The following is a 14,622-nucleotide window of genomic DNA, read 5'->3' on the forward strand; positions in this document are numbered from 1 at the left end:
AAAAAAAAAAAAAAAAAAAAGCCCGGCACTTATCAGCTGCTGCCAAGTGGGGGAAGTGGGGAGCCCGCTGCCCCCCACTGCCCCGTTCTGGATGGGGGGCTCTGCCAGGAGCCCCCATCCCCCCTCCCATTCTCCCAGCCCCATTGATAGCTGCCCATTGAACACTGGGGCCAGGCAGGGCAGCCATGGGGGGCAGGGCTGGGACAGCAGGCGTGGGTTGGGGGGTGCTCAGGGGGTCCCTTCCCTCCTCCTCCAGCCCCCACCCCTCGCTCCCTACTTACTGGCATGGAGTACAGGTCTAGCTCCCTGTGGTGGCAAGTGGGGACTGCCTAGATTTCGGAAGCTGTCAGAATCCTTTCCGAATCAATTTGGAGAGCTTCAAATCGATTTGGACCTTTTATTGGTCTCTCTATTCTATTTGGATTCAGAGATTTGGCCGCCGAATCAAGCTAAATCTCCTCCAAATTGAATTAGCACCTGAGGCTTTGCACAGCACTACTGTTGGCCTCTCTCCTCCTTTGCCCTCTTGTCTAAAGCAACAGCTTAAGTTAAGGAGTCTGTATGATCCAGTTAGGGATGGCCCTGCTTTGAGCACGGTGTTGGACTAGATGACCTCCTGCGGTCCCTTCCAACCCTAATTTTCTATGATATCTATGATTCTACTTGAAAAGGAGTGTGCATTAAAAGCCTATTAAAATGCCACTCTACAAACAGGGACAGAAGCAAGGAAGAACCAATAACACAGTAGATCTGAAAACTGGTTTGATATTAGCAGATATGCATGTAGAAATGACAGGTTTCTCCTTCTGGGGAAGGGGGAAGGCTTTTTCTGGCATTCATTGGAGGATACAGGAGAAAAAACAGGAATGAGAGGGAAGTTAATTCCCGAGGGAAGGAAAAAGCCAAGGTATTAATTGTAATTGTTCAGTTCTTCAGATTTACTGAGATATAATGTAGTTATCCTCAACCTCCCAGACAGAGGACATACAAATCAGATGTTTATATGAATGCCCATGGGATCTTTTTAATTGACGTCTATCGACCCTAGACCTATATGGGTGACTTTTGGTTCATTGCACATTACTCTATAGAATCTAGATAGGACTATAGAGGAGAAGAATGTGCAATGCCCCTCATACTAGGGAGTTTTATTGTCTTCCTGCATAAAATGCACACAAAAAAATATAAGGACTGTACGGTGAGTTCTTGACATTTTAAAGAACTTTCCCTAAGTGTATATTTTCCCAGAATATACTCAAGAAATAATCCCCAGGCAATTATTTTCTTCAATCGAGTAAAAACTCTTTCCTTTTGTTTTAAATAACATGTTTAGAGTCCTTGAATTCAGTTCTCGGTCACCTTTAAAAACTAGTTTCTAATCCCCTAACAACCTTAATCAAATCCTCAGCAGTTCAAATTGTTGTTAAATGTCTTATTTGGGATTAAAATATGTATACAACACATCAAATATTCATTGTGTAAGCATGATTAAAATGTATAATCCCTAAAAAGAGGTTTAAGATATTTTTTAAACTACACTGAACTTAATTAAATAGATTTAAGGGGATTGGAAACAGTATTTAAGAGATGGCCTCCAGCATAAACTTTAAGATGAAGAGAAGGTGGGGAATTAAACTAAAATTTGGGATGAATGTGATCTATCTGTTTTCCATCACTAACATTTTGACAACAGAGATGTTACTAAAGAGCCCCCTTTCTGGCCTGACCATTTCAGCTGAGATGTTAAAAAATAATAAAGGACAGGGATACTGAATTACCCTCTCATTTAGGCCCCAGGCAGCCACTCAGTTAAAGGTGCAAGAAGATCAGATTCCTGATCCCAACAATCACGTCTCTTGTCATACTACATGGATTTGGCAGGAGGCGTGATTGTGGGATCAGGGATCAGATCCTGATCGTGCTCTGTTGCCAGTGCAGAGGGAGCCCAGGATCATGATCTCAGGCTTCCCCTGCACTGGCAGGTAACAAGATGGTGTGCTCAGCTTGGATCACCAGTCAGCTGGTCAGGATCCCTAGCCTTAGGAGCACATATGAGTCAAAGGCTCTGGTGCACCCCTGAGGCTGGGAGCCCTGCCACTCCCAGCCTCAGGGGCAAACTGGAGTCATGGGCTCTGATACGCCCCCAAGCCTGGAAGTCCTGATCTCAGCCAATCAGCCTGGCTATGCATTCAATTTAAGGTGCAATGTTAATCATCCACAATGTTAATAAACAATGTTCTGTAATAACTTTGTGTCTTATTCCCTGTTTATTGTGCCATTAATTGCATGAATGTGTGATCAGTTTACTACTTAAGATGTGATCAACTGGTTAATCATGTCTTAAATGTGACGTCTGCTAGGGGCTATAGTTTCCTTCAGGTTGAGTCTGAAGCATTTTGGTGGGCCACTAAGTTGATCTAAACTAAACTACCATATTGCTGAAGAAGCTAATACTGCTTGGGCCAGAGGTGCAACTGTTCTGTAGCAGTTTCCAGCTGTACATTCATAAAATAGCCAGTGTGGATGTAGAGGTAAAATTGGCCCTGCAATGTCTGTTCTTTTCTTAGTGAGGGCACTAATTCTGTTAGCTGAAAAGCTGTTGTTCAAATGTATCCTAATTGGGAATCTTTTTATAACAGGTCACTTGTTCAATGTAAATTTTTTCCTCACTTACTACGTCAAAATTTGGAAGACTCATCAATAGATCCACTTCCAGAGAAGATGAGAGAATCAGTGGTAAGAGTTCTTCTCCTGCCCCACATTGTTCAGTTTATATACTGGAAGACTGCAGTCCATCCATATGGTGCCCCTTAGCAAAGTTCAGCATTTAATAGAAAACACAGAAAATGGCAAAATACATATTCTGTTTCTTTAGTAAGAGAGGGGGCTAAGGAAGCTTCTACATCTAATCTCTACAGGATGGAAGCTGGGGGAGAGCTGTTTTGTTTGCTTTTAAGGTTTCTTTCCAATGTTTCAAGACAAGCAGCTTTAATATACTATCATATGGTATGCACAGTTTCAGAGCATGGGGAACATGAAAGGGTCACCTAGCTTAGACTAGAAATCAGCTGACGAAGAATTATGTGCCCTGAAGAGATTTACAGCATGCTAACTCACTCTGCAGGAGTTTAGAAAGTCTATCTTACCTAACACTTCAACAAGGCACAACAGACTGAAATTGTGACACCACGGAAGCTGGCAGCAAAACTCCCATTTACTTCACTAGGAGAGAATTTCAGCCTTAGTCTTGTCTGGCATAGATAAAACACTGTGGTTCCTCCTCTGGATTTAGGGAGAGATGTAGATGATCTGCAGGAATGCCTCTCTGTATGTGGAGAAGGCAGCATTACTGGCATGTCAAACAGAAGGCATAACTTATTTGCAGTTTGGAATGAGAAGAAGCAAACAGAATCCTGACCAGATAAAAGGCTACAAGACAACCGCCTCCTCTTAGTCTGTTCTTCGCTTTTTTTCCAAGCAGGCCAAAATGCCGTACCGTCTACCTCTCTTCTCTGGTTATACCACTGCACCTCATCCTCAACTTCCCAAGTGACCCTTTTCTACTTTCCTTGTTATCGGGTACTCTGGACAGGGTCCTGACATCAGGAGTTCAAGCTAGCAGAGGACAGGGTTTCTAGAAAGGTTGATATGGGTTAATTCAATCCAAGGTTCTTGAACTGTCCTGCTTTCCAGTAACCAGGAGCCTTACAGCAGCATAGTGGCCACCTCCAAGCACTTGCATGTGTTAAACCACATACATGGGTTTAAATAGCTTGCTTTTAGAAACCATACGTGTGGATCTAGAAGTAGTGTGGTGGCACAGTCACACTCCCCTTTGGCTGTGCTGCACGTGAGCTCTCAGAGCTTTCATGTGGCTCTGGAGCTGGGGTTGAGTGCTGCTGTTGCCACTTGTCCCTTCCTTACCTATATTGAGGGAAAGGAGGAGAAGGGCAAACAGCAGCATTTTTCAATCCCTGGTTTCCAGAGCTCTGGGAAAACAGGGGCTCCAGTCAGACCTTGCCCTGAGCTCAGAGCTTACTGTGCATGCACAGCACAGCCAAAGTGTGGGGCCTCACCCCCTTGCCCTATTCCTGGATCTGCTACTGAAACCTTAGCCATCTAATTAGGATCAAATTGTTTTGGATGTGTTTGGCTACCAATTAAGGTTTCTTCAAATATATTAAGTGTTTGTTATAAAACTACCAGGGCCAGGGCCCACAGCTGAGATGGATGAGATGCTGGTTGGAGCCTGTGGACCAGGTATAGCACTGTGAGCCTAAGCCAGAGCCCCAGTAAGCAGACAGGGGTGGAGGCCAGGAAGGCTGGTGCCCCAACAAGGGCACAGAGGACTGAAAAGGAACAATATCAGATGGGTTGAGGGCCCACTGAAATAATTGGTGAGGGCTGAGAGCCTGGGCATGGCTGTAGGGGCTGTCGAAAGCCGCGAACAGCCCTTAAGGCAGTTGGTAACTAGAGTTAGAGCAAGAGGGACTGGATCAGTGGTCCCGTGGGGCCTTTGAGCCGCCTCCCAACCTTTTTATTTCTAAATAGGTAAAGGAGTGGGTAGGACCCAAGACCCAGAGAAAGGAGGGAACACAGGCCACCTGGGGGCATCATAACCAACTCAAGAGCCTAATCCTGCTACACTTCCCCCTCCCCTCAATTTAGTCCTGACTGTATGCCAAAATGAAATACTGTAGCTAGGAAAAATGCTGTGTTGTAATGTGGTTTTCTAGTTTGGTTGTACTGTTAAGATAGATAGGACCTCTTTGTCTTGGTCCCCCTTTGTGGTTGAATATGTTTTCTGTTGCCTTTCCCTAACAAGAAACTGATTTCACACAGTGCTGCTCAGCTGTACATATCTGCAGTATGTCTGACATGTAATCTGGTCTTTCTGAAAAAGAGGCTATTTTCACTGTCTGCTGCAAGGGCCTGCCAAAACCGTGCCTTCCTTTTTTCCTCTGTTTGGGTTGTGTCCCTTTTATATACAAAATTTAAGTGAAAAGTCTCCAGCGTAAATTGGTGTGCACAGTGTTCACTCTCTCGTGCTGGGACACAGATAATATTCTCTGAAGAGGAGATAGCAATTGTCATGTAGTGCAGAGGCTGTTTGTCTGAAGCCCCTAAGTGCCTGGCATCTCTGTCTCCATTCAATAGTTTAACCAGTCTGTGAGTAGATTTTCACAATTGTTTAATAGGGTAAGGACTACAAGCAACTACAAATATATGTGAATTAGGCTTGAGGGACAGAGTCAAAGGGCAATCTATCTTGATCTCATTCAATTGTAGTTGAATAGCTATCATATCCATCTCTGGTCTTGACCACTTTTCAAAAGCAGACTAAAAATAGCTTTTGAAACCACTGCAAGAAAAACTTTGATCAGTCTTTGAACTGGGTATAATGGTATACAAGAATGAAAGAGAAGCTTTACATGGCACATCTGTCTCCTCTTTGTTTTTCTTAGTATGCCCATGTGTAATGGCCCCAAACAATTTTTTTAAGCCTCACCCACTATTTGTTGTATACCATGACAGGGAGCACACAATGTCCATTGCCCCTTTGATCTTTTCACCCATGTATAAGACATGCATCATATTCAATCTAAATGGGAGTCTTTTGACATGATTTTGAGAGGCAAATAACTGTTTCACCTCTCAAGGTGAAAGCAAGCATTTAATATTAAAATGAATTTGTTGTGCTATATGATGGTTCCATATGATGGTTCCATATTAATGTTAATAATAATAAATATACCATATCTAATGCTTAGCCACATGACCTTTACTGTTTTTTCTTTGCTTGAACGGCTGTGTAAGAATCGTCAGCTTTGGAAACTGGAATAACAAAGCAGCTGTGGTGGATAATTGACCATTCAACTTTGAGAATGGAGCTTCCTAGCATTATAATTAATTTCTATAGGCATCCCTATGGTTGATTACTACATTAACCAGTGGCCTCAGGGTGTTAATGTATTACATTCAAACCCAGCTTCCTCCCTTGCCTCTAGTGCAGAGAGTTAGATAGTTAATAAAAGGATTTATGCAGTGCTCAAAATGTATAATTAAAGACAAAAAGATAAAATAACAGTCTACAGTGTGTTTTACTGTTTAATCTCTCAAGCAGGAGACATCCAAAATAGCCTTTAAAAACCATTTGTAAAATGAAGTGAGGAGGAAGTTGCCTTTTTGTCTGAATGGTCTGTTCTTATCAAAATTATAACACAATCCCAATGGTCAGGGTTATTTAGTTACTGAGTTTTTATTGTGATTGAAAGTCAACCTCATGCTCATAGGGCTAAATGCAATAAAGGGCTTGAGGTACTGAGATATGAACAATTTACCAAAAGCTAGATGTAGGAGCTGAGGCTTTGCCAGCTCTCTGTTGCTCTGTGTTAACTGCCTGTATGCACACTCCTGTCCCACAGTAAGTGGAAGCTAACCTGTCATAGCTTAACTCTTAGTGTAAGAAGGGTCAGTTGCTCCACAGCGGCACAGCTTCAATAGTATGAATGGGCAGTGACCACTCCCCATGGAGGTTAGGGATCCTGGAAGATGTAAGGTGTGGATTTGAGTATGTTGCGGAGGGCTTTGAACTTTCTGGTTGAGTATTCCAATCAATAGACCATTGTTAAACAGTGGAGCAACATCAGCTGCTTCTCTGGTTGTGTTTTCAAAGAAAGACAGAAACTGGTGAGAAAAGTCTGAAATTATGACCTGAGTGGATGCTTACTATTAAGACAAATCCATGATTTCTTGAGACCTTATTCTTGATTTTGAACCATGGGGTTGGTTGTATGGTTTCAGCCAGTTATTTAGAACCAAGGGGCATATATAGACATGGTCTGTGAGGTATGGGGATGGTACCTTAATTAGTGCAGCTCAAGAGCTGTGCTAATTAAAAGTGCCCAGTCATTATGTCTATCAGTGTCCCCACGCTGAAAAATGGCAGTGGGGCACTTTGAACTAATGAGCTTTAGTTTAAAGCGCCCCACCACCATTTTTCAGTGACACTGGAGTCTCCTGGAGCGGCGTAATTACCACACTCCAGCAGACTCGATTAATCAAGTCTGCTGCCACAGGCTGTAATTATAGCACGTTGGAGCAGCCTCCCTGCACATGGATAGGAGCCAATGGTGTTTAGTTACTTTCTGGCAGGGTATCAACATGGTTCTTGAGCAATACAGCAATGGGAAAGGAAAGGACAATTTTGAAGACTTGGCTTGAACAGAGTGGAGTGCTAGGGGACAAAGAAAAGGCACTAGATAAGATGAGGAGTTCTGACTCAACAGTCAGTATGTATGGTGTGGAGTAATGTGGTCCCCAGGTTAGGGCATAAAGGTAGGTCTTTTGTAATGTGGGATAACTTTTACAGAGCTTTTGCTAATTACCAGATAGGGCCAGATAAGTATTTTCCCCCATGTGAATGTTCCTGGCTTCTGGTGGGTTTGGTTTTTTTCATCTTCCTCTGAGGCATTAGGATTAACCACAGCTAAGGCTGAGGATTTTTGGCTTGGAAATACTGATGTTCCTGCAGAAGACCTATGGTTTTCTGGTTAGACAGCCTTGCTCTTCTGCACAGGGTCATATACCAGTCACCTAACTGGGGTCAGGAAGACATTTTTCCCATAGGGGAGAATGGCATAGATTGTGAGGAATTTTGCCTTCCTCTGTAGCCTGGAGCATAATCCTTTTCTTAGGATCTTCTGAACACATATTAATACATTATTTCTATACTATTGCAGTGGCAGAGCACTGACAATACCTTTCTCTCCCTTACTGTAAGCTGTGGCATGTTATAGGTTGTTTTTAGGGGTATTATTGTGTTTGGGGTATTATGCCTTGTAGTTGTATGTGGGGATTTTGGGGGATTCCTTAGGTAAATGATTGCCTGCGACCACAAGGGACTGGACTAGATACCCCAGGAGACCCTTTCCTGATCTGAGACAGAAGTTCAACAAACTCCTTTAGCCTAAATCAGTGAAGTCTGATTACTACATCTATACAGGTTTATCCTAAACCAGTTTTGGCCATTTGGAAAACAGTGTATATACATTGAACTTCTGTTGTGTTATGAATTTGAACTGGTTTCTGATCACTTATACCAGCTTATGCGTAATTTCTGTCCCTAGCCCTTGAATCTCAGGGCTTTACTCTGTTCAAATGCCAAAAGTGGCTGCAAAAAGTGGTGTTGTTAATACATTTTAGAAAAAGGTCACAAGCCTTTTGGATACCAGAAAGTGCTAGGCAGCCTAAAAAAAAGTGGTCTGTAGTAGCTTCCCCTCTAATTTTCTAGTTCAGTAGTTTCTTCTCTGGAATATTTTCTCCCCATTTTTGGGGCTTTTATTCCATTTCTGTTCTATATTTTCTCCAGCCTCCCTGCATAAGCACATGTAGGTTAGGTTCGCTGTGTAGCTGGAGAACACTGTAACCATTTTAAAATTAATGATGATACAACCAACATTTCGAGTCAGATGTTGGTATGTCCCAGTCAGCATTTAAGTATTTAAGAAGTAAATATTTAAATAAAGAACTAGCTGTATCCTGGCATGGACTGGCATTAAGAACCTCTTCTTATCATAAATAGGAAGTATTAACCATCTATAGTATGTGTGCTCATACATCTTAGCCAAGTTTTTCACTTACTCACCGGAGACATTTGTGGCACCTCTAAAATACATGTGAAAAATTTTAACACAGCCAAAAAAACCTTGTAAATATGTTTACTGACAATGACATTTTAATCAGATGGGATATGAAGGATATGATATATTCTATATCAACAAAACAAAATTAGCTTTATAGATAGTCACCTAAGAGCACAGTTAATGTTTTCATTATCCATGCACAATGTTAGAGTTATGCCCTCATCTGAAAAACCCAGATCTTGGAAAAGTTTGGACTGATATTCAGCTGGAATCAGTTTAGATCCATCTCTCTATCATGTAATACATGTATCAGCCTTACATCTCGGAATACACTACAGAAATTCTCTCCCAAAGAAAAGCCACTTACATGATGTAAGAAAAAATAGTTTCATAGTTTCTAGGGTCGGAAGGGACCTGAACAGATCATCAAGACCGACCCCCTCATCAAGTCCGAACCCCATCAGCTGGGAGTCATTTCTATGCCTGCAAATAGGAAATGAATCCAGAATTTTAATAAATTGCTGCCATTTTAAAAAATAGAGAAACTCTTATTGCAAGTCCATTCTATAAACTGACACAAATTTAAAAATCTTTTTATTTTTAAGTTTTCCAGGGCTATTGCCAACAAAGTTTAAAAATATGTCTTTAAAATCAATTTTAATAAATGTGAATAGGATTGGCAGGGGTTTTTTCGACAAACCTAGAATCTGAAAGTATAATTTCACAAAGCATAGAACAGAATATATTTTTATATTAAACAATAACAAATGTCATTTCAGTGCATGCTGTCAGTAATTCAGAAAAGATTAATTTAATTTATCCAGTTAAGAGTATTAACTTGCTAATTTTATATTAAACATTTTTCTTCATAGAAGGAAATCTTGAAATCAGATCTCATTGTCTGCGCAGTAGCTGCTGTTCTGTCATTCGCAGTCAGTGCCAGCACAGTGTTCCTGTCATTAAGGGTATGTATTATAATCCCCTCTTTTAATTCTTTTTCTATGGTATTATCTCTTTTTTGCAAAACCATGCGGTGTCTTACTAGGAAAGAATAGGGAGGAGATAGGTTGAAGAAAATGTATTTACTGACAAAGATAATTTCAAGGCTTTTGATGCATGGTGCAGTTCAGTTATAGATATTTATATTAGGCACATTATTACAGGTTTGGTCATTGTTTTCCCTAAACTTTTCCATTGTGTTCCTCTTTTTTGATATAGAAGCTGGGGTTAGAAAGGGACTTGAACAAAAAGAAACAACTTCGCTTTTTTCCAGTTTTAAAAGACCAAAGTTTGTTGCTTTCATTTCCTGCTCCACACCTGTGGAGCTAGGAGGTTTTTTTTCAAATTGGTATTTCTTGTCAGAAATATAAGAAAGATGAAATTGTTGTATATTTAAGGATGTTGTCTAAAACTATTGTTGATAAAACCTGATTCCATTTTTCCCCTCCCTTGGTTCAGCCGTTCCTCAACATAGTGCTATTTGCATTAGCGTGGACCGTGGGATTTGTAACACATTACATACTTCCTCAGCTCCGAAAACACCATCCTTGGCTGTGGATTTCGCATCCCATACTTAAAAACAAAGAATATCGGCAGCGGGAAGTGAGAGGTTTGTAATAAATATTCTCTCAGTGTTGAATGATGTCGCCTGCAGCTTGTTTTAAAAGTAAAAAAATTCTAGCAGCGTTTTAAAGGCAGTCAATTTTTTTCAAAGCTGTTTTTGATTTTTTACTGTTTTACTTAGAAATATCCAAAGTATCACATCTGGATTTTTATAGTTCTTTTGGATGGCCTTGCACAAGGGCCAGAGAACTAAAGTGTTGTCTGTCGATGGTAACACCATAGTAGGCAGATTTATGAGTAACATCTTTTCCAAAATTTCTTTTTCATTTTCAGATGTTGGTTTGAATTTTGTCCACAGTCTTTTATTAAAGCTATCCAGGTTTGGTGAAAACCAGTCAAGCCCAAAGTGTTTAATAGTCTATGTAAACAGTCTTTTCTATATTAACTATAGGCTAACAAAAGTGCTAACATAACTTTGTTCTTTGTGATGTTAATATTCCATAATTCTCTGGTGCCCCTGAGGACCTATCAGCAGAAAGAAGGCAGGCCAGGGAAAAAAAAACGATTCTTTCATTCTATTCTCATTGAAACCAGAGTTTTTGGTTGTAGCTGTGTTGGCCTAAGGACATAGGTAGGCAAGGTTCTTTGGGTAGATGTGATATCTTTTATTAGACTGACTGAGTAGTTGGAAAAATGTTCTTTATAAGCTTTCAGGCACAAATGCCTTTCTTCAGGCATAAGGAGTGAAGTTCGTAGGCTCGTCTATGAAAGATGTTTTGTAAGTTCCCTTTGAAGGTTAGAATTGAGGATTAGAATTGAGGATTGGAACTACAAAACACCTTTCACTTCACAAAATCTACTAAATACAAAAAATCATGGACTTAATATAGAAATTGGATTTATGACGCATTGAAACCTGCCTAATATCTGATTCACCAGGTACCTGCCTGACCTTACCATTTATACTTTTCTCCTCTGCTTCCCTCCCCTCCTTCTCTATCCTTTGTCTTCCTAATTTCCAGCTATTTACTTTTTCACAGACTGCCTCTTTTCTACCTTGGAGAACTCAATTACAGCAATCTCCCTTGCTTACCTTTGGCACTATTTTCCCCTGGTTTACCCCCTCACCTCCCTTCTCTACTCATTGTTTTCCTGATTTCCAGTTATTTACCTTCTCACTGACCTGTCACACTTAGCTTCTTTCATTCCTTGGAGATCTCAGATCAACAGAGACTCCTTATGCCTGAAGAAGGGTACTTGTGCTTGAAAGTTTGCAAAGAACATTTTTTCCGACTACTCAGTTGGTCTAATAAAAGATATCACATCTACCCAAAGAGCCTTGCCATTCTCACTGAAGTGAATTGATAAACTTCACTTGACTTCAGTGGGAGCAAGATAGGAATTAGAGAGCCACATTTTGATTCGTATTTAAAATGCTTCTAAAAATTCCAAACTCCTCTACCACATATCCAGTCCCAAATTCCCCTCTTTCCCTTGGTTACTTTTGTTGTTTATTTCCTTCCCTTTATTAAATAGTTGAAAATGAAGATTCCTACCTTTTTCTCTTACCCAGACTATCGTGGGCCCTGTGCAATTTACTGGTGTCATAAACAGGCTCTCTTTCATAGCTGCTGCTAAGTGAGCAGGTAGCCCCATCTCTCTTAAGTGTTACATTTCATATGTCCCTGACCTGAGCCCCCAAGTACTGGGTTTAGTGATTAGAGCATCAGGGCTTTTCCTTCAGGCTACTGGGAGCCAAGCTATTAGCCCATCTAGCCTTTAAACCTTACTGTGGTATAGATCTGAGATACTCTTTCCCCTCTGAAATTGGACATAAAACTTCATGAATGCTCTGACCTCTTAAGGCTTGGATTCAAATCTGAATTTACTTATTCACAAAAGGAATTATAGCACATATCCAAGTGGATACATACTGCTATTTATTAAGCATCCTTTTAACTCTCTTTTGTTAAATGTAAGTTGTTTTATGACTGGAGTAACTTTCAGTGTGTGGGAAAGGGCTGCTGTTTCCTTTGGAAGATAAAGGATCTTTAGAATATGAAGGAGGATGAAAGTTTAAATATATTTGCCTTTCACTACGCTGGCCCCTAACACGTTACATTTGTGGTACAGCTAAGATGCTAATTGCACCATAAATAGTAACCCTGCCGAAAGATAAAGCCAACTTATGGCATTATAGTATAGGAAATGAGCCAAAAAGATTACACATTATTCATAGAAGTTTAGGACTGGAAGGGACCTCAAGAGATCATCGGGTCCAGCCCCCTTGCTCTGGGCAGAAAGGACTGCTGGGGCCAAATAACCCCAGTAAGGTAATTACCATGCCCTAGCAGACTCAATTAATCAAGTCTGCTCCCACACGCTGTAATTACAGCGTGTGGGAGCAGACTTTAATAGTCTGCTGGAGCGTGGTAATTAATATGCTCCAGCAGCTTGCTGGAAGAGTCTGCTGGAGCATAGTGATTACTGTGCTCCAGGAAATTCCAGTGCCACGTGTATCAGTGTCCCCACACTGAAAAATGCTGGTGTGTTGCTTTAAACTGAAGCTCATTCAATGGTGGTAGGGCACTAAAAACTAAAGCTCATTAGTTCAAAGTGTCCTGCTGCCATTTTTCAGTGCAGGGACGTTGATACACGTGATGACTGGGCACTTTTAATTAGCACAGCTCTTGAGGTGCGCTAATTAAAGTGTCTCCCCCAATCCCCACCTTACAGACCACGTCTATAAATGCCCCTTGGTTCTAAATAACTGGCTCAAACCATACAGCTAACCCCATGGTTCAAAATCATGGTCTCCTTTTGAAGATCTCCAGGGTAGGTGCCTGCACCACCCCTGCTGGGAGTCTATTCCCAGAGTTTGGTCAGAAGAACCATGAAGAAGGTTTGGTTTTTTTTTTATACCCAGTATGAAACCTTCTTCTAGGAGTTGATGACCACTGCTCTTGGTTTTCTCCTGGGGCACTTTGGTGAATAGTTGTTCGCCTAGCCCCTTATGCTCACCTCTGATATATTTGTAAGCTACCACAAAGTTCCCCTGAAGTCTTCTCTTTTCTAGGCTGAACAATCCCATATCTGTCAGCCTTCCCTTGTATGGTTTGCTCTAATCATATGAGTGGCTTTTCTCTGCGTTCTCTCAAACTTTGCTACATCCTTCTTGAAGTGTGGCACCCAGAACTGGATGCAGTACTCACCAGTGCTGAGTAGAGCGGGAAAATAACTTCATTAGTTTTGCTTGAACTGCATTGGTTGATGCATACCAGTGTATTGTTTGCTCTGCTCATACTGGTGGATCATATTCATTTTATAGTCAATTATGACCCCTAGGTCCCTTTCAGACATCATGATAGCTAGCGTAGCACCATTGAGCCTGTAAGTTTGTTGTGGACCTTTCCTCCCCAGATGGAGCACTTTACACTTCTTAGTGTTGAACAACATCTGGTTCTGGTCCACCCATCTAACTAATCTGTCTAGGTCCTCCTGGATTGTTAGCCTACCCTGAGGTGTGGCTGCACTTCCCCATAGCTTAGTGTCATTGGCAAACTTTGCCAGTGTGCTTTTTGCCCCCCACATCCAGATCATTAATGAAGATGTTAAAAAGCACTGGTCCAAGTACTGAACCCTAGGGGACCCCACTGGCTACCTTCCACCAGGGCGACACAGATCCATTTACTAGTACTCTCTGGGTCCAACCCCGCAGCCAGTTTCCCACCCACCTGACCTTTAAATTGTTGGGCCCAGCCCCTTAGTTTTACCTTGAAAGCCTCACAGAACACCAAGTCAAAGGCCTTCCTATAAATGACGTTGACCTCATCTCTATAATTTAAGGTACAAAACAGATGAGCTACAAAAATATTATACATTATAGGTGAACCATCTTTGTGGCTCATCTGTTTCTTACTGCTGTTGAACTGATCAGCAGGATGGGGGCAGCCCCAGGTCCTGGATCCAGTACCTATGTTGGATCCCCAGAGGCAGATGTGGGGTCAGGGAGAGAAGACTGAGCCTGGTATTCAGAGAGCATCTCCCTGATCTTGGGGTCACTGTGCCCCAGATTTAAAAGCTCTAACTCTAGCAGTATGCCTGCTTCTTTAAGTTCCCTGACACTCATGGAAGTGGCAGCTGAGGAGCTGGGAGCTCCCCATATCCTAGCTGCAGGCAGTACTGTGACAGCTGAGAGTTATCTGTGTGATGAAGGTGCTTGCTGAATGCTCTGTGAGGATTAGACCAGGTGTTTCTTGTCATTTGTTCATGTGTTGTGAGCTGTATGTTGTTGCTAAGAGCTTAATTAAAGTAAAAGATTAGTGAGGCCTTGTGTGTAGTGAGGCCTTGTATGTAGTGATGCAGTTAAAATTAAGCTCATCAGAAAAATGCAAAGGCTTGTACTGCTATTGGT

At 41.5% G+C, this 14,622-nt stretch overlaps 1 protein-coding gene across 1 annotated transcript in view; it reads left to right on the forward strand.

Annotated features, from left to right (window-relative positions):
- Positions 1 to 14,622, forward strand: part of PCNX2 (pecanex homolog 2 (Drosophila)) — a 328,028-nt gene that overhangs the window by 148,911 nt on the left and 164,495 nt on the right. The window contains exons 18-20 of the mRNA XM_019527461.1: positions 2,640 to 2,736; positions 9,518 to 9,610; positions 10,104 to 10,254. Of these exons, the coding sequence (XP_019383006.1) occupies positions 2,640 to 2,736; positions 9,518 to 9,610; positions 10,104 to 10,254 (341 nt within the window). The remainder of the gene's footprint in view (positions 1 to 2,639; positions 2,737 to 9,517; positions 9,611 to 10,103; positions 10,255 to 14,622) is intronic.

This window comes from Gavialis gangeticus, unplaced genomic scaffold (genome assembly GCF_001723915.1).
Source record: "Gavialis gangeticus isolate Ggan-Ray unplaced genomic scaffold, GavGan_comp1, whole genome shotgun sequence".
NCBI lineage: Eukaryota > Metazoa > Chordata > Crocodylia > Gavialidae > Gavialis > Gavialis gangeticus.